At 44.6% G+C, this 25,675-nt stretch overlaps 2 protein-coding genes and 1 long non-coding RNA gene across 8 annotated transcripts in view; 1 reads left to right on the top strand and 2 right to left on the bottom strand.

Annotated features, from left to right (window-relative positions):
- PKM (pyruvate kinase M1/2) overlaps positions 1-8,738 on the bottom strand; it is a 31,697-nt gene extending 22,959 nt beyond the window's left edge. The window contains exon 1 of the mRNA XM_016201395.2: positions 8,656-8,738. The gene's annotated coding sequence lies outside the window, so the exon portion shown is untranslated. The remainder of the gene's footprint in view (positions 1-8,655) is intronic.
- A 2,809-nt stretch (positions 8,739-11,547) lies between these two features.
- Positions 11,548-24,720, top strand: LOC148094281 (uncharacterized). The gene is made up of 2 exons (XR_015715687.1): positions 11,548-12,354; positions 24,545-24,720. It is a non-coding gene; the product is annotated as an uncharacterized LOC148094281 (long non-coding RNA).
- The window catches only part of PARP6 (poly(ADP-ribose) polymerase family member 6), a 36,137-nt gene continuing 25,856 nt past the window's right edge, over positions 15,395-25,675 (bottom strand). For 5 of the 6 annotated variants that reach the window (XR_015715684.1, XR_001602356.2, XR_001602357.2 and 2 more), the window contains 3 exons: positions 16,793-16,872; positions 16,326-16,389; positions 16,136-16,158 (listed from right to left, as the gene is read on the bottom strand). Coding sequence is in view for 1 of the 6 variants with exons in the window: in XM_016201425.2 (XP_016056911.1) it covers positions 15,652-15,754; positions 16,074-16,158; positions 16,326-16,389; positions 16,793-16,872; positions 25,200-25,269 (402 nt within the window). In the remaining 5 variants the exon portion in view is untranslated. Of the gene's footprint in view, positions 15,755-16,073; positions 16,159-16,325; positions 16,390-16,792; positions 16,873-25,199; positions 25,270-25,675 lie in introns of those variants that run through there. The other variant, XM_016201425.2, reaches the window with a different exon arrangement.

Here is a 25,675-nt window from a genome sequence, read left to right as displayed (position 1 = left end):
CCCCTGTACTTGCACTCACAGTTGAAGCAGGGCTTCATGCCTTCAGAACATCAGCCAGGCTTAGGTAAGTATGGCTGTTAAGGGAACATTACTGAGGAAATAGTACCAGGTGGCACACAGAGCCAACTGGAACACAAAGGCCTTGCTGGGGCCTCCAAGTGGAGAGTCATCCAGACTGAAGACTGTGTCATGAACGAAATAAGGTCTGAATGACTGGGTTGGTGTAACTAACCCCACTCTTCTTAAAAAGCATCAGCTGGCTATTCACTAGATCTGAGACATTAGAATCTCTTTGCTAAGACCTGGCTGGGGCCACTGATTATCGGTCATACCTTGTATTCCCTGGGCTTGGGCTTCCGGTGACATAATGCTCTTTATTTGGCTCAGGGTGGCTCCTTGGCCCCACTTGCAAAGACTGCTCGGATCTGAGTAAGGTTTTCCCTGCGGAGCTGTACAAGGATTAAGGTGAAAGCTGAGTATAACTAAAGCTCTTTGGGGTAATGGAAAAATTACTTTAATAACCAGGTATCCAGGTGGTAGTTGTTTCTAGAGATTCAGCTATGTTACAAAGAAAAACAAAAGCCTCCCAAAAAAATACCAAGAAACTGATAACAGAAAATTTGCAGGTAAATGTGAGTTCTTACTGTCCCCTCTATGATGCTTTATCCCCTCCCCCTAACACCCAAAGATTTCTTTCCCTGTAAAATCTCTTACTACTATATAAGAACCTGATTCTTCCCCCTTTTCAGGTGGAAGGGGCACTAAATTAAACATACATAGGACTAGAAGGACAGCTACCCAAATATTAACAGCATGTTGTCTGGATGATAGAGGAGTACAGCAAAATTTTTCTTGTCTTTACTAATGAATTTACTAACAGAAATACTTTTATAATAAGAAAAATTAAATATTCCTCTTCTAAAAACAAGGTATTTACAAGCACCCTGGTAAAAGTATTGAAATTAAAATGAATGTGAATCTCCCAGTTCTATTAAGCAATTGCTGCTTTACGCACTTCAGGGATACTCTGTTTAAATGTGGCAGGTAAGATAACTCATCTTAGGCCCTAGGTCACAACTGGGCAGTTTCAGTGGCTTAAGGTCAATCTGATGCATTCAGAACCGCAAAGCAAAATAATAATAATAATAGTAGCAGTAGTAGTAGTAATAGTTCATAGGAAAATTCAATGCCAAAAACCTGTTACGTAACCAAATCCAGCAAACTTCTTTTCCTGTTTAGTCTGTCCTCAGGCTTCACAGCAAAATCTTTGATAAAAGGATGTTCTGGTACAGAAGGCCTGCCGCCAGGACCAGGAAATGCCATTAGCAGATACAATTACATTGGGCTCAAACGCTAACTCTATTTTAACCATCTCAAATTAAATCGAGGTTTACAAGCTCTGATCTTTTGTTCACCAGGGCTATTAAATAGAAAAATAACAAAAACTTGTTTGGTATTTGACTGGAAATACACACCAGCCATCAAAAAAAGCTTGCTTGTCAGCAAGTCTGTTCAGACTCCTACAAGGTCTCAGCATGCCCTGAAAGCCCTCTACCAAACCAGTGACCTTATGTCTCATCCCTGGGTCACCTACTGGTCTCTCCTGCCTGTCTCCAAGGTCCTCCATTAATCTCTTCTCTGAGCACAAGCTGCCAATCCTACCAACCACCTAGAGTTCTGCCTAAAACACCTCTGGACTCTCTCAGCCCGTTTCTCAGGGCCTGCCTCTGGGAAAAGCTCCCCTTCCGCACGCTGCTTGTGTGGACAGTGCCTGCCAGGACATGCAGCCCAGCCCGCAGTCGGGCTCACTACTGCATCCTCCCCTTGGGAGGCACTGACATGCAGAGCCAACCTCAGGCCAGCAGTGGAAGCCCGGTGTATCCACTGATGGCGGGAAATGCTGTGCCCAGGTACAGGAGCTTTATTCTTGAACCCGAGCCCCTGCAGTAGGATCTTCCTTAGAGCCATTTCTCCTATGTGAGAAACAAGACACCATCGGAGGCCTCAGTGTGGGCTGACAGGACGGAGCAGGCAGTCACAGCTCAGCTCCAGGTGCCCCTATTCCCACCTTTCCTTTCTCATCTCAAGCAGCTCCTGGTTCTCCAAAACTATAGTTTGACTTGTAGCACTCTTCAGAAACCAGCAGGGAGTTGGGGCACTCATACCAAAAAAAACAAAATGCCACTTCCAGGAGCCTATACTGTTGGCAAGTTGTTCTGGGAAAGATTCACGCTTCACTCCACCAATTCTATGTTTCACAAAGGTCCAAATCATTCTGCCCTAGTAAACAGCCTGGCCTATGAATCTGTATGTGCATATGCCAATTTTTAACCAGGCAGGAATCTCTGCACCAATTTTGCTTCAAGCCATCTTCACCATACAGACTAACCCAATAAGGATGGCACCTGTTACCTGCAATTGTCTTCCTCACTCTGACATCAATTTCCTACTTAAGCTTCCAAGTCTCCAAGCCAGCATTAAGGCCTTTCAATTCCCAAATCTTCAGAAGGTTAGCAATCCATTAGAAAGTTTACATCACAATATGCTGGACAGGACATTCAAGCCATTCAGCTCCCTAGCTCTCTCCCCAGATGATGGAGCAGGGAAATATAATTCCCAAGAGTGGCCCTCATCTATGTCAGCAAGAAGATCCAAATGGGTGCTGGGCCAGCCACAGAACCTAGGGTCCGGAGTGAATGGGCATGCATCCTGATGTATACAGAGAAATGACAACAGTATATTTGCATACCGAATAGGTTATGGAGGGTAAGCAATTTTTAACTGAGAGATGTAAATCTGAAGTCTAGTCTACCCTCAGCAGGCCCCATAACATAACACAGTCTAGTTTACCTGGTTATGAAAAACAAAATGAACCCATCTGTGGGTTCAAGTAAAATTCTCTTGCTTTTATTTATTCAGGGCTAGAGCTAAGTGACTTAAACCTTATAAGCAGGAGCCTAAGATCCTTTTTCAAACTAGAGTGTGGAATGGGACACAAAAGCTGACACTGAGAGGGCCTAACCCCAAATGGAACAGTCAACTCCAGGGAAACCTCCATGTCCTCCGATGCCAAGGATTTCCTGGTTTGATTGTACATGCTCAGAGCAGGGAACTTGTTTCAGCCCAAAGGAGGAAGTTGGTATGAAGCTTTTGTTGTGCTCTATTACTGCTTTCTTCCTAGGCTTAAGATAATGAGGCAGTGCTTCCAACCATGGTACTCATATTTTGGTTTAGGGCTCTTCCAAGTCAGTTACAATCAAGCTGGGTGACGGCCTCAGATTTAAAGGAGGAGCCAACCTGCATCATAGCTGGAGGAAGAAAAGGAGGGTTGGAAGGAGGGCAGTGGGAGCTCGCCAAGAGCACTGACCTAGTTAGTATGGCTGGTCTTCCTACAATGACCTTCATAGGTTTGCTTCTATTTTGTTTTGTTTTGAACTAAAGAAATATTAACATCTGTATTATTTCTACCACCAAGAACTGACCATTAACATTTAGCCAGATCTGTTTTTAGACTTAAAAAAACAATTAAAATTTTATAGTTTATTTTTTCTTCATTGTAAGGCCCCTTCAGCCCTTCCCACACCCCATCAAAACCATTGACACCAACCACTGTCACACATTTTGTATCCTTCTAGTTCATTAAAGCGTGTCCATAGCTATACTGAACCCTGTGATATTGCTGTTCTCTAAAATGCCTTTAGTATACTGTTACAAATATCATTAAACTTGCTTTTTCATTCAGCACATTTAACATCTATCCAGCTTATATACAGATCTAGTAAATTCATGTGAACTGCTATGCCAGCCCACTGCACAGCTAGATGCTTTATTTATGTATTCCCTTACTGGTTGGCTATCTCCCCCCATTATACCTATTTCCTCCAGTTTTCAATACTCTAACAACTCTCCTAGTACGTTTCATTGTGCAGGTGTGAACTTCTCTACATCTAGAAATGAAATTCCTGGGCCACAAGGTATGCTTATTTTCTATTTTACTAAATATTGCTGACTTGCTCTCAAAAGTGGTTATATCCATTTACAACTAACCAGTAATGTCAGTTCTTGATTTACCACCCCTTTGCCCACATTTGATACCATCAGACTTTTAAAATGTTTGCCTAGCCCGGCCGAGCGTGGCTCAGCGGTTGAGCGTCGACCTAGGATCCAGGTTATCCGGGTTCGATTCCCAGTCAGGGCACATGCCCGGGTTGCGGGCCCAATCCCCAGTCAGGGGTGTGCAGGAGGCTGCAGATCAATGACTCTCTCATCATTGATGTTTCTATCTTTCTCTCTCCCTTCCTCTCTGAAATCAATAAAGATATATTTAAAATAAAATAAAATGTTTGCCTATCTGATGGGTAACTTTTTTGAGTCTGCTCTCTAAAATAATAACAAAAGAGGGATATTGTCTTTACCTCCCTACATCTTATCCAAATCAAAACTCCAGGGGTCCTCGAAAATGTACAGTTTTGTCTCATACCAAAACTGATTCAGCTGACTCATCCCCTGAGACAAGAGAGACACCGTTGTCTAAAGAGAAATAAATATCTCTCTGTAGGTTGATAAAGATGTTTAGAAGGGATGGGGCTCCTTTCAGAAAAATTTTTGGACTGTATCAGCTAAGCTGGGTCATACTCTGAAATGCTATGACCAGCAACCTCACTGCCCTATCACAGTGGGGTCTTGGCATCTCCCCACCACAACCCCTAACTGACTTTCAAATAGTTTGCTGAGGTCAGGAAAGAGAGGCTTAGAGCTCCAGAGGAGCTTTGCCTGTGGTCAGATGTGGGGCAGGTTAGTCTCAGAGGCCACCAGAGGTACTGCAGCCTGGCTCTCCTACGTGCAGACAGGCACAAACTATGGGGGGGGGGGGAGGGACGGGGGCGGGGACTGCTTGGTGGCCCAGCCAACCTCCCCTTTTGAGCCGAACAGTCAAATCAAGAGGCCAAAGGGCCCAGCAAAGGCTGCGCACCCCCACCACGGCTCACCTTTCCCCCAAAAGCTTCTCTGACAAAGCTCCAAAGAAGCAGACTATTCATTTATTTAGTCTAAGGCTGCCTCTCTGTGAAAAATGCAAGTTCCCAGAAAGTATGGTGGCATTAAGAAAGGTTTTCAGCCTGGCCAGGCATGGCTCAGCGGTTGAGCATCCACCTAGGATTCAGGCGATCGGGGTTCGATTCCTGGTCAGGGCACATGCCCAGTTGCGGGCTCGATCAATGACTCTCTCATCATTGATGTTTCTATCTCTCTCCCTCTCCTTTCCTCTCTCTGAAATCAATAAAGATATATTAAAAAAAAAAAAAAAAGAATGGTTTTCATTTAGCTCTAGCTCTATCTGTACCAGAATTTGATGCTTAAAGTGATGACTCAGGGTACTACAAGACCTTTTACCAAATAAATCACTTCTACATCTTACGAGATCCTCCACAAGGTTGCTCACATGGGCTACTCATTCTTGTGGTGTGCCAGTTAACTGGGATTTCAATGTGGATCCTTGGAATGACTCAGAAATAGCAATACTGTCAAATGAGTCACTTTCCCCACTTTGATCTCAGTCTTAGCTCTTGGTCAGAATAACACCTCCTGGCATGCCTTCATAAAAGCTGAAGCAAAATAAATTAAAACTCATGTAGTGTGAGTTTCTAATGCAAGAGTGGCACTTTTTCTACCTTTCCGCTCAGGGCCATTTCCTCATTTCTTCCATTGCCTCAACATTAAGAAATAAACAGCTTTAAAAAATGAAATGGCTTTTCCTATGACTCCACATCGATGTCACAACATTCAGGGCACAGAAGTAACTCCCATAAGGTGCTAGCTCTTTGGAGTCAAAGCTACCAAATTTACCAAATTTGCCAAATCACTGGGGGTACATTTCTTAAAGACCCACTAATGCTCTTGGTTAAACTATAAATTCAACACTAAAATTATTTACTTCTAATGCAGTGCTTAAAATGAGAGCAGCCGTAGTAGACAGGAAGATACTAATGTCCATATATTCTGGCTTACGTCCAGTAATTCAGAAATGAGTTCAAGGACATTTTTTCAGGCGTATTCATGTCCACTACAGCCCTTATCCCGAGAGGCTGCATGCCCACCACAGAAGGCTGGAGAACGCAGGTACAGAGACTGGGTGAAGGGCTCTGCTGCTCTTAGAGCACTACTGTACGGAGAGCCTGGGGACCTGGACCAACCATTTTTCACTTAGTTGAGACATTTTTAACTGGGGGCAATGCATGTTTCATTATCTGACTCACTGAAAGGGGAGAGGGGACTTTTTAAAACTGCAACTATCGCAACAGTTTCCCACTCACCCAACAAAGATAATTCTCTCAAAAGCAGATAAGTTGAAAGGTTGAGTCATCTTCTCCACAGAGCCTCCCCGGCCTCCACACACACACCTGCTGATGGGTTACATACCCAGCCCTTCTGAACAGCCCCACTGTATTCCCAGCAGCATCCTCGAATAACGAGAGGACGAATTATTTGCTAACAATGCTACAGGGTGGGAGTCCTGACCTAGGCCCTCCTCTGTTACCCTAGGGGGCAGCCACACCCCCAGTACAGCCGAGGGGGGGGGGGGGCTACTGACACCTGCCTCCAATCCTAATTTTACATTTACCAGCTGGCTCAGCAAATCCTAGAACCCAGGCAGGTGCAGATAGAATGTAAAGATTTCAGTATTGGGGTTGCAAGTTTATTTCTACTCTTATAGCCAAACACTAAAGACTAAAATCTCCCACCTCGCCTGCACCCCCTGTCTTCCTTTGTCTAGAGGTCCTCATTCTTGGGAGACCAAAGAACCCCTGTTCAAGTGGAGAGTTTCAAAGTAACATTATTTGTTACTTTGTAAAAACACTGTACCAGGATCCCTGAGGGGATTGGTTTCTAGGAGATATCTAGTATTTAGAAACTCCCAAAGATTAACTATTAGCTGTGTATGGGGATGGCATGAAGATGAGCCCTCGTGCTCAATTATTTATTAATTTGCTCAGTGACTAAAAGTATACATTTGGAGGCATTTCTTTTTGACATCTCACCAGAGATTAGACACTGCACTGACTATTCAACATATATACCTGTAGATTTGTGTACAGAAACCAATCCTTCCAACAATCAGCAGAAAAATGTTACTCCCGGTTTGCACAAGGAACACTGAAGTCCTAAGGCTGAATTCCTTCCATTATTCTTATTAGTATATTAATGAGTCAAACCTAATCTTAAAAGCCTGCTGAGACCTTCCCAATGCCTCTATTCCATCATGCGTGGACGTCACCTATCAGGCTCTCCTGTACAGGAGAGGGTCGATGTCCTGGTTTTGAAGGCATGGATAAGAAGCCAAGGGTATATTTCCAGGCCTTTAAATAACCTTCAGACCACAAGGTGCTTTCCTTCTTCAAACCCAGTGTAATGCCATCTTGTGAGGCCTCCTGGCGCCCCCCTCCCCTTTCCCCAAGCGGGAAGGGTGTGCCTTCCTCACCATACTAACCAGTGATAACTTACATGTTCGTTCTCTAGTGCGACTGTGAGCTTTATGGGCTACGACCGGTCTCTATCCCATTCCCCCAAACAGCTCCAAGCACACACCTGCTCTACCCCACCCCGCGCTCTACAATCCGGGAGCATCTGTTAAGTAGCGTGAGGCAGAGGCGAGGCCCTCGCGCCGCATGCGCGGCGGATCGGGCCGCGGCGAGGCTCGGGGGTAACCCGGCCCCGGCGGGCGTCCCGAGGGGCGGGCCCCAGGCGCAGGCCGCTACGTGCAGCCCCAGCGCGGCGGGATGGAGCCCGCCGCCGCTCTCGGCGCGGGCGCAGCGCCGCGGCCACCCCACTGAATCTGGGGCGCCCCAGGAGCACCCACCCTTTCTTCCCCTGCGGCGGGGAACGCCAAGGTTACGTAACCCCGGCCGCCGCTGTATCTCGGCTGACCTGGGCCATCGCAGGCCCCTGCATTTCGGACGCTGACCAGGCCAGGAGCTCGGGGCTCCAGGAGAGCCGGAGACTGGGATGCGCGGTGAAGGGACCGGACGGAGGTGGGAGATGGGGGGCGGGGGAGCAGACGGACGTGACCAGAACGGAGTGGGAGGGGCGAGGACCTCGCGGCGCAAAGGACGAGGATGCGGAGGAGCTGACGTGACTGGAATGGAGGGGAGGGGCGGGAACCCGAGATGAATGGGGTAGGGGTGGGCAGCAGAGGGCACAGGGACCTGAGTGGGGAGGGCTGGGGTGGGGAGCGAGAGGAGTTTCACGGAGAGGTTACAAGGAAAGCATCTGAATGAGGGGGTGACGGGCAGGTTGAAGACGAGGGGGCGAATGGAATAGTATTAAGGGGCAAGGGGAGTAGGCGAGCAAGGGAGAGGAGGCGGAGAGGGCAGAAGAGGGGAGCAGATTAGGAGGGAATATGGGTGGGCGAAGATACCATAATGAGGGTAGGGACTGAGGCAGGAGAGGGGCTGGCTGACCCATCTGACTTTGGAAGAAACAGGAGCTGGGGGCTTTGAAGAACAGGTCCCGGGCGCAAGCAGCTTCTCTCCCCGGACCCAACCAGGTCCGCGATGCCCAGGGTCCAGCGCCGCCACGGAACGGATGCCGGGGTGCCACACTAGCCCGGCCAAGGGAGCCCAGGCGGGCACGGATGGCCCAACCCCTGCCCCTGCTCACCTCCGGCGTGGTCCGGCTCGAGCTCCTGTAGAGAGGTCTGCGGGCTCCGGGGGCGTCGCTCCTCTGGGGAGGCGGCTGTCTCTGCCTCAAGGTTATCCCGACTGCAGGGCCGTCGCAATCCCTCCGCCGCCCCGCCCCGCCCCCACCCAACCCTGGCTTCCGGCTCGCCCGGCCCGCCCTTCTGCGTGCAGGGGCAGCAGGCACCGCAGCGGGAAGTGCCGCGAGGCCCGCGCGGGCCTGCAGGTTGCACTTTTGGGGAGGACTACATTCTGCGGCGGAAGGTCACTGCATAAAGTAACTCTTAGACTGACGCTCGGAAGAGGCCAATAGGGAAGCGAAAAGGCGGCAGGGTCCGCCCACGGAGTCCTAGATGTCAGCCTCCCAGACCCTCAGGCGCCTGGGCCACCTGTTGCCGCTAATTAGCAAGGCCGAGGAGGGCCCTTCTCCTGACCCTCGGTCCCGGCCTCTCCCGGTGCCCTAGCCCATTGCGGCGGTTCCCAGATTTAAGGGTCCCCCGACATCATTTCCCCAGCGCCGCCCCGCGACTCCCCACCCCTCCGGGTGCTTGCCCCAGCGCACACCTCGGGGCACTGAGCTGAACAGGAGGTTGGGGAGCCTGAGATGGGATCCGAAGGTGGGGAGAGGAGATTCGTGAGGTGGTGGGAGGTCGGACCCGCCTTTGGGGCGCTCGGGCGTGGGAGTGAGCGTAGGGAGAACTGGGAAGGGCGCGGTGTACGTGGAGCGGGAGTGCGAGGCCCTTCTGTTCTTAGGGTTAGAACATGGAAGGACAGATTGGGGCTGTGTGAATACTTTGGTAGGACTGGAATCCCAGACAGTAGAAAGCGTATAGAAGGTATTAATGTTAGTGCAGAACTGACCATCCATCAGGAAATACCACGTCAGAACGTGAGGGCCAATGATCTTTGCTGGAGTTAGCACTTCTGTTTTCAACCTTTTATTTTTAAATCGATATTGTTTTCTTACATTTTCTCCAAATCATTTTCCAGTTTCTCAGTAATTAGCCAACAACCAGTGGTAACAGCAGTTATCAGTGAAACAGCTGTTAACCCTTGCCTTTATTCAGACAAGTTTTGAGAGCAGATACAATGTTGCTTCATTAAAAATCATGAAGACTCTTCTTTTAGGTTCTTTGCTTTTCCTGGAAAATGAGACCAATGGGTGTGACCTGTTCAGGCAGACACCCTGCAGCTGAATCACAGGCCTTCAGTATGCTTTCCTTTAGCTCAGATAAGCTGGGAAGAAAAAGTGAGCCTAAAAGTAAATTTCTGTTTGGGATAAAATCTTTTAATTTCTTCTGTGAGCCTATTCAGGTCCCTTAGTTCAAGATAGGAAGTAAATGCTTGTTTATTGAAGTGGTGAGAGCACATGAAGTTGTTGAGAGGAATAAAGGCCATGCGCCACCAGGGAAAATCACATTTGTTCCTATCCAGAGGAAGAGGAATGGCATAAATGGCCCTTTCTGGCTCCCCAGCTAAGGATAAACTAAGTACAGTGGTGCACAACCCTGGGGATATGGGAAGCAGAGAGGGGTAGAGATCTGGTCAATGCTACACAATGCTGTACTATGCTGTACTGGTCAAAGTTCTAAATCTAGATATAAGCATTTCCAAGATTGAAGTGCACCTCTATGAAACTGGAGAGTTGGTGGCAAACCATTGCCCTTTGGTTACAGATGTTGATCATCCAATGGTTATAAAAATGCTGTCTATAAAACTCTGGCAGAGACAAATCCAGCATATCCTTGCTCACATTAGATGCATAGTGAAAGTTTGTTACATTGAGTTTAAGGTGATTATCGTTTTGCTGAAAAGCAGCATAGTATAGAAGCTTTCGTTTCATCATATCTTAATTCCAATTCCACTCACTAGCTCTATGACTATATCCTGTAATTTAATGTGTAAGAGTCTAGTTCCTTAAAAGTAAACTGAAGACAATTCCTGCTTCATAGGGTGGGGTTTAATCAGATATGTGTAGATAAGTACAGCACAGGGCCCTCTTTACAGCATAGGCATCCTCTTTCTTTGGGAATTGACTTCTTGAAGGTTGTCCTTGTAACTGGCTCCAGGACACCTTTCTGAATTCACATAACTTAGTTTGCCTTTCTATTGATCATCCTTCTGAATCTTCACTGTCTTGACCCAGCAACAAGTAACCCCAGGACAATAGGAAACTGGAAAGCTGAGGAAGAGGCAGATTCTCCTAGAGGCCAGGCTCCTCCCCCTAGAGCCAGCCCTTCCACTGTGCTCATTGACCTGGCAGGTTGGGAGGGGTAGCCACTGGGTTTACTGGACTGGGGTATGAATGAGGCTGTAGATTGCTGTTTTACCTGTTTGGATTCTGAGCCACAGAACCACAGAATCTGGAGTTTAATGCTTTAAGTCTCAAAGGCCATTTGGAGTCCCTGGTGGGGAAGGTGTGTCAGTAAACGATGCTAGACCCAATCTTGGAGCCCAAAGATGAGCTTTGGCCCTGGTTATAGGCTTTACCATTACGGACCTCTTGGCCTCTGCCTGAAACAGCAATGTTATTTCTCTATCAGGACAATACAGATTTCCAGGGTAGCCCATAGGTCCTGAATGTCAGGTTTAAAGCAGAAATGTTTATCACTTTGGACTTTATATGCCTTTTCCAGAGCCAGACCAAGTAGGCTTTTACATTTATTCTATGCCTTCCTTCAGACTCCCAAGATCTCTTCAGGCCCACCAGGATGGCACAAAATCTTAATTCCAGAGTTCCCTCCAGAAAATCCTAGATGGAAAGGAAAGTTGGCCTTCTGGAGTTAAGTAAGGATAAAGAGAGAACAGGTTGTCTGGGAAAGAGGTTTCACGGAGGAAGAGATGAAGGGTTGGTTAAGATAGAGATGGGTATAGGAAGGCCATTCCAAGGGGAAGGGACAGGGAAGAATGTTTTCTGAATGAAACTGTGTATCTGGTACCCCCTCCTGAAGAAATGCCCCATCAGCACTTAGAAGCAAGAAGGAAGCAGAAGTACTGCTTCAGCCAAGGTGACTCTGTCAGCTGATGTAACCTCCAGCAATCTTTTTCTAGTCCAGGACTGCTAGGGCTCACAGGACAAGCCTCCTTAGAGCAGGTTAATCCTGTCCACCAAACTGCTTCCTTGGGGGCACTACAAGTGTAGCCAGAGCTTAGGTTCCCTAAGATGCAAATGTAAGCGGATCCTATCTTCCAAAAGTAATCAAGATTTGGAGGACCAAGAAAGACATCAGTGAACAATGGATCAAGTGCCCCCTTCCCCAGGAAGTCCTCCTGTTACAATTCAAAGTCTGCTTTTTCCTTGGCACCTTGCTTCTAGTCTCCACCTCCCTACTCACTGGCTACCAGCTAACCAGATCCACTTATCCCCCAAATGACAACTAGTTTTAAGGTTACTTCGGTCTGTCTACTAGATAAAATAATTTTGGTAGACAATGCTTTAAGTTAGGGTGGCATTTTTGGCCTCATTGCAGGAGGTTCTGAAATATTTATGGGAAGTCCTATACTCCAAAGAGAATGATGCCCCTTCAAATGAATTAAACCTACTTTATTCCCATCCTTTCTAGGAGGAGGGCTCTGGGGGAATTCTGTGACCCATGAATTCCTTCCCACCACTCCCAAATTGGGTCCAGAAGCTGAGACATCTTCCAAACCTCCATCTCAGAATCCATCCTGTGAGAAGCTGGTAAGTAACCCAGTTATGACTCAGCACCAGACTCTCCCTGCTGGCCAGAATGAAGGGCGGAATCAAGCAGGAGGCTCCTCCCCTATGAATGGCTACATCCTTACCACAAATTGAGTCATAGCCACACCCTACATGGATGGAAAATTACCCTAAGAGGGAAGGAGAAAGTTAAGATCCCAGGGTTTTTGAGATCTCAATCCAGAAATCACAGCCATCTACTCTTCACCTGGAACTAACTGAGGAAAAGTTATTTTCCTGGCCCTGGGCTCTAGCCCTAAGCATGTCCAGGTCTAAATGAAATGGGGCTCCTTGAGCCCAGGACTAGGTGAAAGGTAGGAGGCCACTGTCAACCTGTGTGTGCAGTATTTTAATAGCCTTGGCCTCTGGGAAGGACAATCTCTTGCTCAAACCTGGCTTTCACAGCCCCCCCCCCCCCCCAAGGTAGCCAGGCGTGGGTTGCGGAAAGGGCACTATTTCCCCAACTCCCCCTCTAGGCTGTGGGAGGATTCCACTCTAGAAGCTCAAGGCCCCATCTAGCAAGTTTCCCTGCAATAAAGGCATTCTTGCCTTTATTAGATTTGTTTTACACCATACATGTTTTGAATTTTTTTTAGCCATGATTATATATGGCTTTCAAACATCTCAAATTCAAAAAGTCCTTGTTGCTTTTACATGGAACACTATAAAATGGGGTTCAGTAAGCCCTCACTTAATGTAATCGGTAGCTTTCTGGGCCTTCAAGGGAAAGAGCATGCAACTAGACCAATTTTACCACAGGCTAATTGGTATAAACAACAGTTAAGTTCCTATGGCATATTATCAACATCATAAAGACATGTTATTTGAGGGATTGCTGTACTTAATTTCATTAGAATTTTTTGGCATTTTTAAAAAAAGATCATCATCATGTACATGTTCTAAAAAACCCCAGACACCCATGAGCCTAGCTTAGGTATTAGAGTTTCTCTGGTAACATACCCTATCTGTTCATTACTTCTCATTCCATCATTTACTAGTACTTGCTGTCATCTGCCACTGATAAAGAAAAATTATAAGAAATGCTTACAACTGAGAAAAATCTATTGACAATATCTGAAAATAGAGCAAAAATGTTGTTATATCATTTGAGTAGTCAAGCACCTAGGTACAGTTGCTGGAACACCATCGGAAGCAATCTGAGAACCTTAGGGGAAGTAAAACGATGGTTAACAGTTCAGGTCCTGGAGTTGGGCAGATCTGGTTAAAAAGCCAGCATTGCCACTAACCAGCTATGAGACTTGGACACAGTAAGATCTCTAGAGAAATCCTATCTTCCAGCTTTTGTTGACAGGATTAAATGAAAACATTTGTAAAATTTGAAAGGCTATCTACTATAGAACCAGAACAGCAGTTCTGGAGTCAGGTTGCTTGTCAGTTGCTAGCTGTGGAACATGGGCAAATCACTATCTTCTGTGCCTCTCTTATCTACAAAATGGGAATAATGGCACCTACTTTATAGGCTTGTGAGAATTATATTAGTCAATACATGTAAAGAGCTTACAATGCCAAGCACATAGTAAGCCAAAGTGTTAGCAAATTATTTAAGTGTTCAGCATAATGCCTAGCACCTGTCTGGTAAAAACTAAGATGTTAACTGTCTCTGATACTATACAGATAAGCTGCAAAGGTCATCCCAGGAGGCAGAAATGTCAATTAGGGTAGGATTCCCGATGGGGTCATTTACTCAGTGAAGAGGGTTTCTGCTAGACCTGAAACCAGAATGGGAAGAGAGCCTTAGGAGAACTGTAGAATCAGAATGTAGTAGTCTTGATCAAGAATGGATAAAGAAGTTCAACAGCTTCTAGGGGAGTGGACCTTAAGAATGGTACTTCCAAATGAAGGCAACTCAGGAACTACAAAGCAGGTAAGGAACCCAGGCAAAGAAAATTATTTCCAAAGTAGGGTGAAGGTAATGAAAGAAAATAGCTGATCTAGCACAGGCTTTGTAAATCAAGAAGCTATACAATAATAATAATAATAAAAACTATATAGGGGATTTTTAAAAATTATTATTGTAAATTGAATTTATTGGGAGGCAGACCTCATGTTATTGCACTTCACAGATGCTTTCTTTTTTCTTTTTTAACAAATTGAAGTTAATACCCTCCATGAGCAAAAAGATTAAAACTTGCTTTATTGCAATACTTACTTTACTGCAGTGGCCTGGAATCGAACCCACAGTATCTCCAAGGTATGCCTATACTTGAAAAGCCAGGCTTGTTTAAATGCTTAAAAAAAAAAATTCTGTGCTTCTATTTGTTTTTCTTCATTAATATTTCAAACTATTTGGCAATGTCCAACCTGTCTCTTACAACTAACTTAGGGTTGTAGGTACATGGAGCACAAAGGCCAGCAGAGGTTGGTAGTGGGAATTTCTATAGGGAGATGGATTTCACTGAAACAATTAGATCTAGAAACAGCAGTCTTCCAGCACCTTGCTGGCTTGCCTTGGAGAATCTGGGTTTTATTTCATTATGGAAGGCTGCACTTCCTTAGGATCTTTTTATAGATTTCAAGTTAGACACAAACCCAACTGCCAGGTCTCTCCCCACTTCCCTATCCCAAAGAAGTAGATGGGAGGAGGAAGAGTAAGGCCCCTGCCACTGAGATACAGAGCAAGGGAAAACGGATAGGTTTTGTGCAGAAAGCAGAGGTTCTAATGTGACCTAATTTCCAGAGATAGTAAATCTGAGCTGCTTTGGCCTCAATGGTCCTTTTAAAACCTGAGGAACAGTTAATCAGTGGTATTGTATTCTATATTCGTCTCAGTTTGTGTCACCTGCATAACTGTTAATTTCCCTTCTTTAATCAATTGATTAAAATGTTGACAGATCTGTAGTACACTACACTAGATGGACTCAGCTTTGACTTCACCTAACTTAAATAGTTCCAACCCTCACAATATTCCACTCTCCCCACTCCCACTCCCATTTGGGGGCTTGGGGCAGGTGCTGGGCCAAGGCCAGTCAAACCACAGTGATCATATCCAGTCCACAGCACCTTCCATTTTATTGTTTTATTTACAAACAGGGTGAAGTCAACTGGGAAAATCAGGGATAGGGGGTCAGTCTGGGCCATCCAAATGTGGAGTGGTTCCTGGGTCAGTCTCCACCATGAAGGCCGCCTCTTCTGTCCTTTTCCTGCCCCTTGGTAATGGCCCCTTGATTCCTCAGGGCAGTCTCGCCTGCTGCTCCTGAGCCCTTTAATAAGGGCAGATGGATCCTGGGGGAATAGGGGTGGTAGAGGGCTGGGGCCCCCTTAGTTTGTGTAAACCTGAGTTCCGATCACACGCATGATTTCCTTCTGTATCTTGGGGTCCTGAGTATTAATGTTGGCATCGCCCACCTGACCATCCTCATATCTGCCAAAGACAGGGCAAGTGTGAGCACAAGAGGGAGTACAATATCAAATAATGTCAACCAGTGGAATTGTATTTGGAAGTGGGCCATCCCAGAAGTAAAAACCCTTTCTTGGTTCTCCTCAGGATGGAAGAAATTCAACTTGTCTGTTTTTCTCTAAACAGACCCTGATATATAGGCATCCCCAACCTCCAAGGGGAAAGTCCAGTGCCTGCTGCACTCAGGAAGCCAGGGACAAGTATCAAATAACAGCAGTAACACACCAGCACTCCCCCATCCTCACTCCTCAGAGTAATCCCCAAGGTATCCTCCTAGACTTACACAAAGAAGAACCGTGTGCAGACATGGTCGGACACAGGGCACACCCAGATGTTCCCATGCTTCTGGAGGTCTTTAGATGTAATCACTGAGAAGAAGGGGTCAGAGTTATATATGTAATGCTTAGGTCAGAGTCCAGGCAGGGGAGGGAAGACATGATGCTTCAACATACCCTTGGCTGGACCATGCACCATTAGTTGCAACAAAAAGAAAGGTCGGGGACCTAGGAAAACAGGGACTGGTTAAGCTACCTACCTTCACAAAGTGCTATACAGTTTAGATTCCGACTCTGCAGGAACCTTGACTGAATGGATCGGGTCTGGAAGAGGAAGACAGCAGAGCCAGGTAGACTGTTATAGCTTTCCCAATAGAAGCTTGTTAGCTGGTGATGGGTGGGATCAGGGATAACCTGGGCTCCCAGCCACCACCCCCCACCCACACAAATTTTACTTTCCCATAACCAGTCTGGATGCATCCATAGCTTCCATCTTTACATTTTTATGTCACTGCATTTTTTTCATAAACTCAATCTCTGCTTTCATACTTACGACTAAAGCCACTTATGACTCTGGAAGTGTGTTCAGTTTATAATGTAACTGATTCTTTCAAATGCTCTTCAAACTACCCACCACCCCTACCACGTTTCCCGATCCATCTCTGTAGCCAAAAATTATCCCAGGAGAAGGGTACTGTCTCACTGGAGCAGGGCCAACTAATAATACCTGGGGGATGGTATTCATCCTGTTATATCTCTGGACCAGCTCATCCTTGGAAGGCATCCTGTGCTGTCCTTTTCCCATTCCTGTCACAGAACAACAAACCCAGTTCATTCACCCATTCCTTAATCAAACATTTGCTCAAGTGCCTACTGTGTGTCAGGCACTGAGCTAGACACTTGGCAGTACAGTGGTGAATAAAACAAACAAGGTATCTTTCCTCACAAAATTTAGTCTGGTGGAGAGTACAGGCAAAGAACAAGTAATTACAACACAGTATGGCAAGTGTTGTGATGGGGAGAATATAGAGCACTGTGTAGGCCAGAGGCAGAGAAGGAACCTAGCCGAGGGGTCTGAAGAAGGCTTCCTAGTGACAGCTAGGCTGAGAACTCTAGGATTAGGAAGAATTAGTTATATGAAGAGGGGACAGTGTTCTGGGTAGAAGTAACAGGATATAGAAGGAAACAAGCAGTATGCCTCAGTTTGTATGAAGCACAGTCAATGGCAGAGGAGTGACCAGAGATGATGTCTAAGAGGTGAGCTAGGATCAGGTCAAGCAGGCCTTCTAGGCCATGTTAAGGCAACTAGAATTCATCCTGAGAATACCAGGGAATCACTGAAGGGTTCTACAATAGGAGAGTAACACAAGAAATGAGACAGGAACGAGGTGCCCAAGACAGTGGTGACATCAATACCTTGGATCAAATGCCAGGCTGAGTGAAATGAGTAGAGAGGAAGCAAGCAGAGCAAGTCAGATCTGCTCTAGTCTCAAAGTGACATAAAATACTGTGACCAGAATCATTCCAAGAAAACAAGGAAAAAGCACAGCAGTTAAGTGATAAATAATTTTCCACAGATAAACACAATGGCAAAAACCTTGCTTCCTTCAGAAAGTCTTCCCTCACTTTAGGAAGTGGTGCCAATTCCCTCCAGTTTCCACCGTATCTAAATCTATAAATCCTCCACCATCCTTACCCACCAATGAACAGTCCTCTTTATAACATTTATAGACTCATTCTGGATTTTTCTTAGATACAAAACAGTGCTTGTGTGCCCCTGCTCCCAACTCTTTTTGGCCTGTGATTAGGAATTCAGTCTCTATGCTCAGCTTTAGCACAGGCCCAGCCTTATCACAGATCTTATGTGTGTGTGAGACTGAGAGGAAGACGGATGAAGATGGGAAATGATACTATCATTACAGGCCATCAGCAGGGCCCTTATCAACCACTCCACCCTGGAATTGCCTATTATTACTAATTCCACTCTGCTTCAACTTTTCGTCTTGTGATAGCCATGGTGTAGCTGTGGGAATGATAACCACTGGACTGACATTCTTCACTGCTTAAGCTGTCAATTCATCATGCACTCACACTAAAGTCCGACAGAATTGTGGCCTGAACAAAACTCAGGGCAAGGAGAACTTCAAGACCTGAACTGCTAATTTCTTCCTCCTACACACTCACCACCCATTTCCACCTTCTCCATTAGCCTGAACTAGGTTTAGCTCTGCATCCAAACATGACCTTCTCAGCCTGGGTATTTCAGTGCAAGATTCTGAGTAAAATTCTCATTTAGGTTCTACCCCAGAAAATAGGAAAACACTCTGAAATTCTCATTTAGGTTCTACCACAGAGAATAGGAAAGAACAATCTGATTTCTATGGCTGGTCTTAGAGATGATCCTTATGATATAAATTTTGTCTCATCCCAATCCTGTTGCACACCATCCTGTCCATACTACTACCCCTAGTGATCTTTGGTTAGTTTCCTAAGACCAGACCCTGAGAACATCATGGCTAGAATAACCCCTGGATGTTTTGTGTCTGGAATATATACCTATTCCAAGTCTCTAAACAGGAATAAATAGATGGAGTTTACCATCTCCTTTCTGACTGGCTCTCATTTTAATGTGCATACTCTGGCCAAGTCATTGGAGGCTCCGCTAGTCAAAATGATGCTCTCTATACTGCTCCCAGAAGGCACCCAATGCTGCTGGCTAAGGATACCCTCAGAAAGAACAGAGAAAATCAGATCAGAATAGGGTGGAAGGAAACATGCAATAAGATAATATTGACCAAATGCTAGAGTAACTACAGTAAGTTGGACACTTGCACATATTCTACCCATTGTTATACAGACCCAAATATCTATGGGGCCCTCATAGAGTCAGTCATTCAAGCAAAGCCTACCCCGTCAGTCCAATATAATAGTAAAAACATTGTCCTAGAAGTTAGGAGATCTGGATTCCTGTGTTAGCTCTGCTACTCAGTTGTGTGATCCCAAAGTCATTTAACATCTCTGTGTTTCAGCTTCCTTATCTAAACAATGGGGATTGGACAAGATGACCTATAACTCTAATAGTAAAATCCTATGGTATTTTGTATCTATAATCAATTGACCTTTTCAAGAAGAATGGTATCATATGATGTTTTTAAGTAATCAGTAGAGTGATGAAGAAAGGTAAGTCAGTTATCAGACTTCTGGCTCCATCTGATAAATAATGGTATTCAGGCACTTTGTGGTAAGCAAAGGCCAGTGACAGAGGGAGAAAACAGGGAGAAAATAGACAGGAAGAATCTTGTGGGCACTGAGAACCAGGAGAATTTCACTATTTGGAAAATATGAGTTTAATTAGAGGCAAGCTCAGCCTGCGACAGAGATAAAAACTGAGGAATCTAGACAAAGAAGCTGAAAAGACTACCCTAACCACCCCTCCCCCACTTTAGACCCCAGGCACACAGAGTAAGATCCATGTACACACTTAATAAATATTTATTCGACACTTACCCTGCGTGGATTAATCCTAACATTTGGTTCATGACACACTGTTATTTTATTATTTATTTATTTATTTATTTATTTATTTATTTATTTATTTATTTATTATTTATGTATTATTTATTATTTATATCCTCACCCAAGGATATTTTTTTCATTGCTTTTCGGAGAGTGGAAGAGAGAGAGAAAAACATCAATGTGAGAGAGACACATTGATTGCTTGCCTACCACACATACCCCAACCAGGGCCTGGGATTGAGCCTGCAACCAAGGTACATGCCCTTGACCGGAACTGAACCCAGGACCTTTCCATCGGTGGGCCAGTGTTCCAACCACTGAGCCAAACCTGGTAGGGCCACACTGACATTTATTTAATAGGACACTGAATACCTACAGACCCAACCTAAGAACTAAATCCAAGAACTAAAACATTACCAGTGACTTATATCTAACTATGTGCTACTACCTGTGTCCCCTTGGGAGGTAACTACCATCCTGAAATTCTTCAGTTTTATCTCACACACACACACAAACACACCCCTAAATAGTGTTTAACTTTCTTTGCTTTTGAACATTAAAAAGGTAGCACACAGTAGTCTTTTGGGCTTGCCTTTTTTCCTCAGCTTATTACTATGATTTTTCCATGTTGTTGAATGCCACTGTTCATTCATTTCCATTGCTGAATAATAGTCAATTGTGAGAATGTATTTATCCGTTCTCCCGATTTGGGTTGTTCCGAAGATTTGCTGTTGCAAACAGTATTGCCTTGAACATCTTTGTACACATCTTTGGGTGTACACACGCAGGGATGAAAATGCTGTGTCACTGGGATAAAATTTCTCAGCTTTAACTTATCACCAAATTTAAAACAAAGTGGTCATACTAATTTATACCCCCTTAAGCAATAAAAGAGATCCTGATGATCTACAACCTCTGATACAGAGGTATCAGATTTCTTAATTTTTGCTAATCCATATGGGTGCTAAAATGGTAAATCACCTTGGTCTTGATTTTACTTCCTTGATTAATAGTGGCTGAGCAGCTTTTCACATTTTTTGGTCATCTCTTCAGTGACATGCCCGTTCATGTCATCTGCCTATTTTTTAAAATCTTTCTTTTTTTAAATTAGTTGATGTACATCTTTATATGTTTCAGGTGTATACCCCAGTGACCAGACATTACATAATTTAATAAGTGATCACCCCAATAAATCCTGTACCCATCCAGCACCACGCCTAGTTATAAGAATATTATTGACTATACTCCCTAAGCTGTACTTTACATCCCCATGACTATTCTGTAACCACCAATTTGTATTAATCCCTTCACCTTTTTTGCCCATCTCCCTAATGCCCCTTCCATCTCGCAACTAACAAAAAGTTCTCTGTATCCATGAGTCTGTTTCTGTTCCACTTGTTCATTTTGTTTGTACATTCAGTTGTTGATAGATATGTATTTATTGCCATTTTATTGTTCATATTTCTTATCTTCTTCTTAAAGAAGACCCTTCAACATTTCATATAATACTGGTTTGGTGGTGGTGAATTTCTTTCCTTGTCTAGGAAGCTCTTTATATGCCCACTGATTCTAAATGGAAGCTTTGCAGGATAGAGTAATCTTGGTAGTAGGTCCTTGCTTTTCGTCACTTTGAAAATTTCTTGCCACTCCCTTCTGGCCTGCAGTTTTTGAGAAATCAGCTGGAAGTCTTATGGGAGTTCCCTTGTAGGTAACTGCTATTCTCTTGCTGTTTTTAAGATTCTGTTTGTCTTTAACCTTTTGCATTTTAATTATGATGTGTCTTGGTGTGGGCCTTTTTGGGTTTATCTTGTTTGGGACTCTCTGCACTTCCTGGACTTATATGTCTGTTTCCTTCACCAAGTAAGGGAAGTTTTCTGTCATTTTTTCAAATAGGTTTTCAATTTCTTGCGCTCTCTCTTCCTTCTGGTATCCCCATGATACAAATGTTGGTATACTTGAAGTTGTCCCAGAGGCTCCTTACACTATCTTTTTAAAATTTTTTTTTCTTTTTGCTCTTCTGATTGGGTGTTTTTTGCTAACTGATATTCTGAATGGATAATTTGATTCTTGGCTTCACCTACTCTACTGTTGATTCTCTGTAAATTATTCTTTATTTCAGTTAGTGTATCCTTGTTTTTTTATTTTAATGTGCTGAAGTCCTAAGTTCCTTGAGCACCCTTATAACCAGTGTTTTGAATGCTGCATCTAGATTGCTTGTCTCCATTTTGTTATTTTTCTGTAGTTTTGTTCTGTTCTTTCATGTGAGCCATGTTTGTCTCCTCATTTAGGCTGCCTCCTTGTGCTTGTTTCTATGTATTAGGTAGAGCTGCTATGTCTCCTAGGCTTGGTAGGGTGGCCTAATATAGTTGGTGACCTGAAGGGTCCAGTGGCATAGCCTCCTTGATCACTCCAACTGGGTACTCGAGGTGTGCCCCTCGTGTGGGCAGTACACCCTTCTGTTGTAATTAAGTCTTGATTGCTGTAGGCACATCAATGGGAGGGGTTTACTTAGGCTGATCAGCTGCAAGGATTGTCTGTGACTACTGACCACCAACCTCCAACCATCTTGGAAGATCAACTGTGCAGTGGCCCACCACACAGAGCAAGACTTACTTCAGCAGGGCTCTGGTACTGAGTCCAAACCTTGAGTATGTCACTTGTGGAGGTGGTTAGGTGGTGGTGCTTCGATGTGGTCTGAAGCTGTCTACTGGGTGCACTGGCTCTGGGACCTCCTGGGAGGTGCAGGCCAAGGTCAACCACCACCTGTGTTCTGCCTGGGGCCACCAGGCATGAGCTACAAAGCAGTCTGCAGATGGCTGGTATTTGTGCGGGGTTTGGAGGTGCCCAGCCAAGGCCAGGCTCTGAATCAAAGCTGGCTACTGTTAATACTAGGCCTAGGGCCACTTAACAAGAGGTAAGGGGCTCGCTGAGGCCAGATGCTACTTGTGATTTTAGGAAAATCTGAAGCCTGAGTTATTCCTATGTTTAAAGCCACTGGAAACAGCCTGGGAGGGCCCAAAAGTTGGGTGGGGATGGGTCTCAGGGAATCACTAGGGTGGGGCAGTGTGAGCCAGGTTGATGGAATCTCAGATATGGCACTCATCTGCTGGCTCTGTGGGGGAAGGACTCATCAAAGGAACAATGGCTTCTGTCAGCACTTCTGTCTGGGAGAAAGCTGTCCCTCCAGCTCTCACCCTGATGCCAAACAATGCAGTTCCTCCCCTTATGTCTCTGATGCCTTTTAAGCTGCTTCCCCAGTGCTGGAGCTCAGAGGGAATGAGTCCTAGTAGGTCCATGTGCAGGCCCTTTAAGAGGAACTGCCTGGGACTCCAGAAGCCTCAGCCTCTCTCAGCCTCAATCCATGCTGGTTTTTACAGCTAGAAAGTTAAGGGGATGTCTCTTCCTGGCACTGGAACTGAGCTGGGTGGCCTGGTGTGGGACTGGGGCCCCTCACTCCTCAGGGGGGCCTCCACCACTGAGGTATCTCTCCTGATTTTTATCCGCCACGTGTCAGTGTGGGACCAGCACTTCTGCATCTCTGCCCCTCCTACCAGTCTTTTTATTTTTAAATATGTCTTTATTGATTTCAGAGAGAGGAAGGGAAAGGGAGGGAGAGAAACATCAATGATGAGAGGTCATTGATTGGCTTCCTCCTGTACACCCCCCATGGGAGAATGAGCCCACAACTCAGGCATGTGCCCTGACTGGGAAATTGAACTGCGATCTCCTGGATCATAGGTCAGTGCTCAACCTCTGAGCTACACCAGCTGGGCCTTCCTACCAGTCTTCATGTGGCTTCTTCAATTTCATAGTTGTAGGACTTCCATTCAGCTCGATTTCAGGTGGTTCTGAATGATGGTTGTTCTGTAGTTTAGTTGTAATTTTGATGTTGTGGGAGGAGGTGAGTACCACATTTACCTATGTCACCATCTTAATTGGAAGTCTTTAATTATTGGGTTGTTCTTTTCTTACTGATTGGTAAGATTCTTTTTTTAATCCTGAGGACATGCTCTTACTGATTTTTAGAGGAAATGAGAGAGGGAAAGGAGGGTGAGGGAGAGATAAAGGAACATTGATTAATTGCCTCCCATACTCGCCCTGACCTAGAATTGAACCCACAACTTTTTGATGCACAGGTTGGGATGCTCCAAAACTGAGCCACCTAGCCAGGGGGATTTGTAAGAGTTTTTAAGATATATTTTTATTACTAATCTTTTATGACTATATGTGTTGCAAATGTCTCCTCCTGGTTTGTAGCTTGTCTTTTAACTTTCTTAAGATGTCTTCTAATAAACAGAAGTTGTTAGTTTTAATAAAGTCAAATTTACCAGTCTTTTAAGACTTATGATTCCATCTTTTTATATTCTCTGGATGATTCTCTATAAAACTGTGCAATAATTTGTTCCTTGAAAGTTTAGACTGAACTGAAAACTATCTGAGCTAGATGGTTTTTTTGGGTTTTGGGGGGTGTATGTGTGTAAAATTTTAAACTATGATTTCAATGTCTTTTATAGTTTTAGGGCTATTTAGGCTTTCTATTTCTTTTTGAATAGGTTTTTAGTTATATTTTTCTAGGAATTTATCCATTTCGTCAAAGTTTTCAAAGTACTGGCATAAAGTTAACAAAATCCTCCCATTATCTTTCTAAATTCTGCTATATCTGTAGTTATGTTCCCTTTTTCATTCACCTAATTGTGTTCTTTTTCTTCAATGTAACCAGTTGTATCTGGTTTTGGGTTTTTTTTGTTTTTTAGTTCTTTAAAAGAATCAATTCTTGGCTTTTTGGTTCAATCTATTGTAGAGAACAGATTGGTTTTGGTTCTTATTCGTATTATCTCTCTTCTTCTACTTTGTGTAACAGTTATAATTACTGGAGGATACTGAATAATAATCTATAAAGACTCTAGCACTGTCCCCTTTATACTGTAGACATGCAACTATATGGCAGCTCTCCTTTATACAGAGACTATCCGGAACAAGAACAAAAGAAGACAGAAAAGGAATGAAGACATGAACTTGGAACACTGAGAGAGTTCTAAGTCAGCATCCTTTTCTGAGCAGGACAAAGCTGGACTCATCTCCTGATCAGATTCTGGACCTTTCATGCCTTATCTTTGGAATAAAATGCTTTCTCTTGCATTCACTGTGACTGATATTATAGTGTGTAATTATACATAGTTGAAAAGATGGATGACTGGGAAAAGAACAATGTCTCCAGAAATGTAAGCCAATGGAAGGGCCTCAAGCCTTCAAGTGTATTCACATGTAAACTCCCATGCACGTGTGTGCACACAATTTATAACGATGGGCTATTACACCAAAAATGTGGTCTACCAAAAGCCTAGTTTCATTTCCCAGTTATTCCCTAACCCATTCCCAGGGCCAAGCCTCTATAATGAATAAAACCATCCCCATGGAAAAAAGGAGATAAATGGCCTCACTATGTGAAGAATCCAAATTTCTAATGAAAGTTGAGAAAGAGTCTGTATCCATGACTGGGAATAGAGCTGACATAGACCAAGTATCCAGAATAGAAGAGGAGGAGACAGCACAGATCATGTATTCACAAAATGGATGCAGTATAAAAAGAGTCAAGGTGGCCAGAGAGTATTTCTTACCTGAGTATCCAAAGGAAATACTGGAGATGGGGCTCAGGTAGATGCCTTTGCCATAGGCTGCTCCATGCAGCTTGCAGGGAAACACCAGGATGAGTAATATGAGCCTGGGCCCTCCCATGGCTGTATATTAGGCAGCCACAAGGCTTAGCCAGCTCTCTGTCCCTCCATTATCTCTCTCATTCAGATAGCTCTAGGCACCTACTCTTAAAAAGCCAACTGGATGAAAATTTGATGCAGGTTAACCCTTTTGTCTATGAAACACTAGACATTGAAGCCTTGGAAAGTGAGGAATAGCACAACCACTGAGTCAGTCCTCAGAATCCATGTTCCTGTCCCCAGGTATTGGTATGTATGCAGATTCAAAAAAAAAAAAGAACTATAAAACAGGTAGCCAGGAGGAAGGATAATAACTGTTCCTTGGGGACTCACAGGGCAAAGAAATATGTCTCCTATTGATAGTTATAATAATCTGGTTA

Source organism: Miniopterus natalensis, chromosome 1 (genome assembly GCF_054644295.1).
Source record: "Miniopterus natalensis isolate mMinNat1 chromosome 1, mMinNat1.hap1, whole genome shotgun sequence".
Lineage (NCBI taxonomy): Eukaryota > Metazoa > Chordata > Mammalia > Chiroptera > Miniopteridae > Miniopterus > Miniopterus natalensis.
This window is presented reverse-complemented; position numbering and strand designations above follow the sequence as displayed.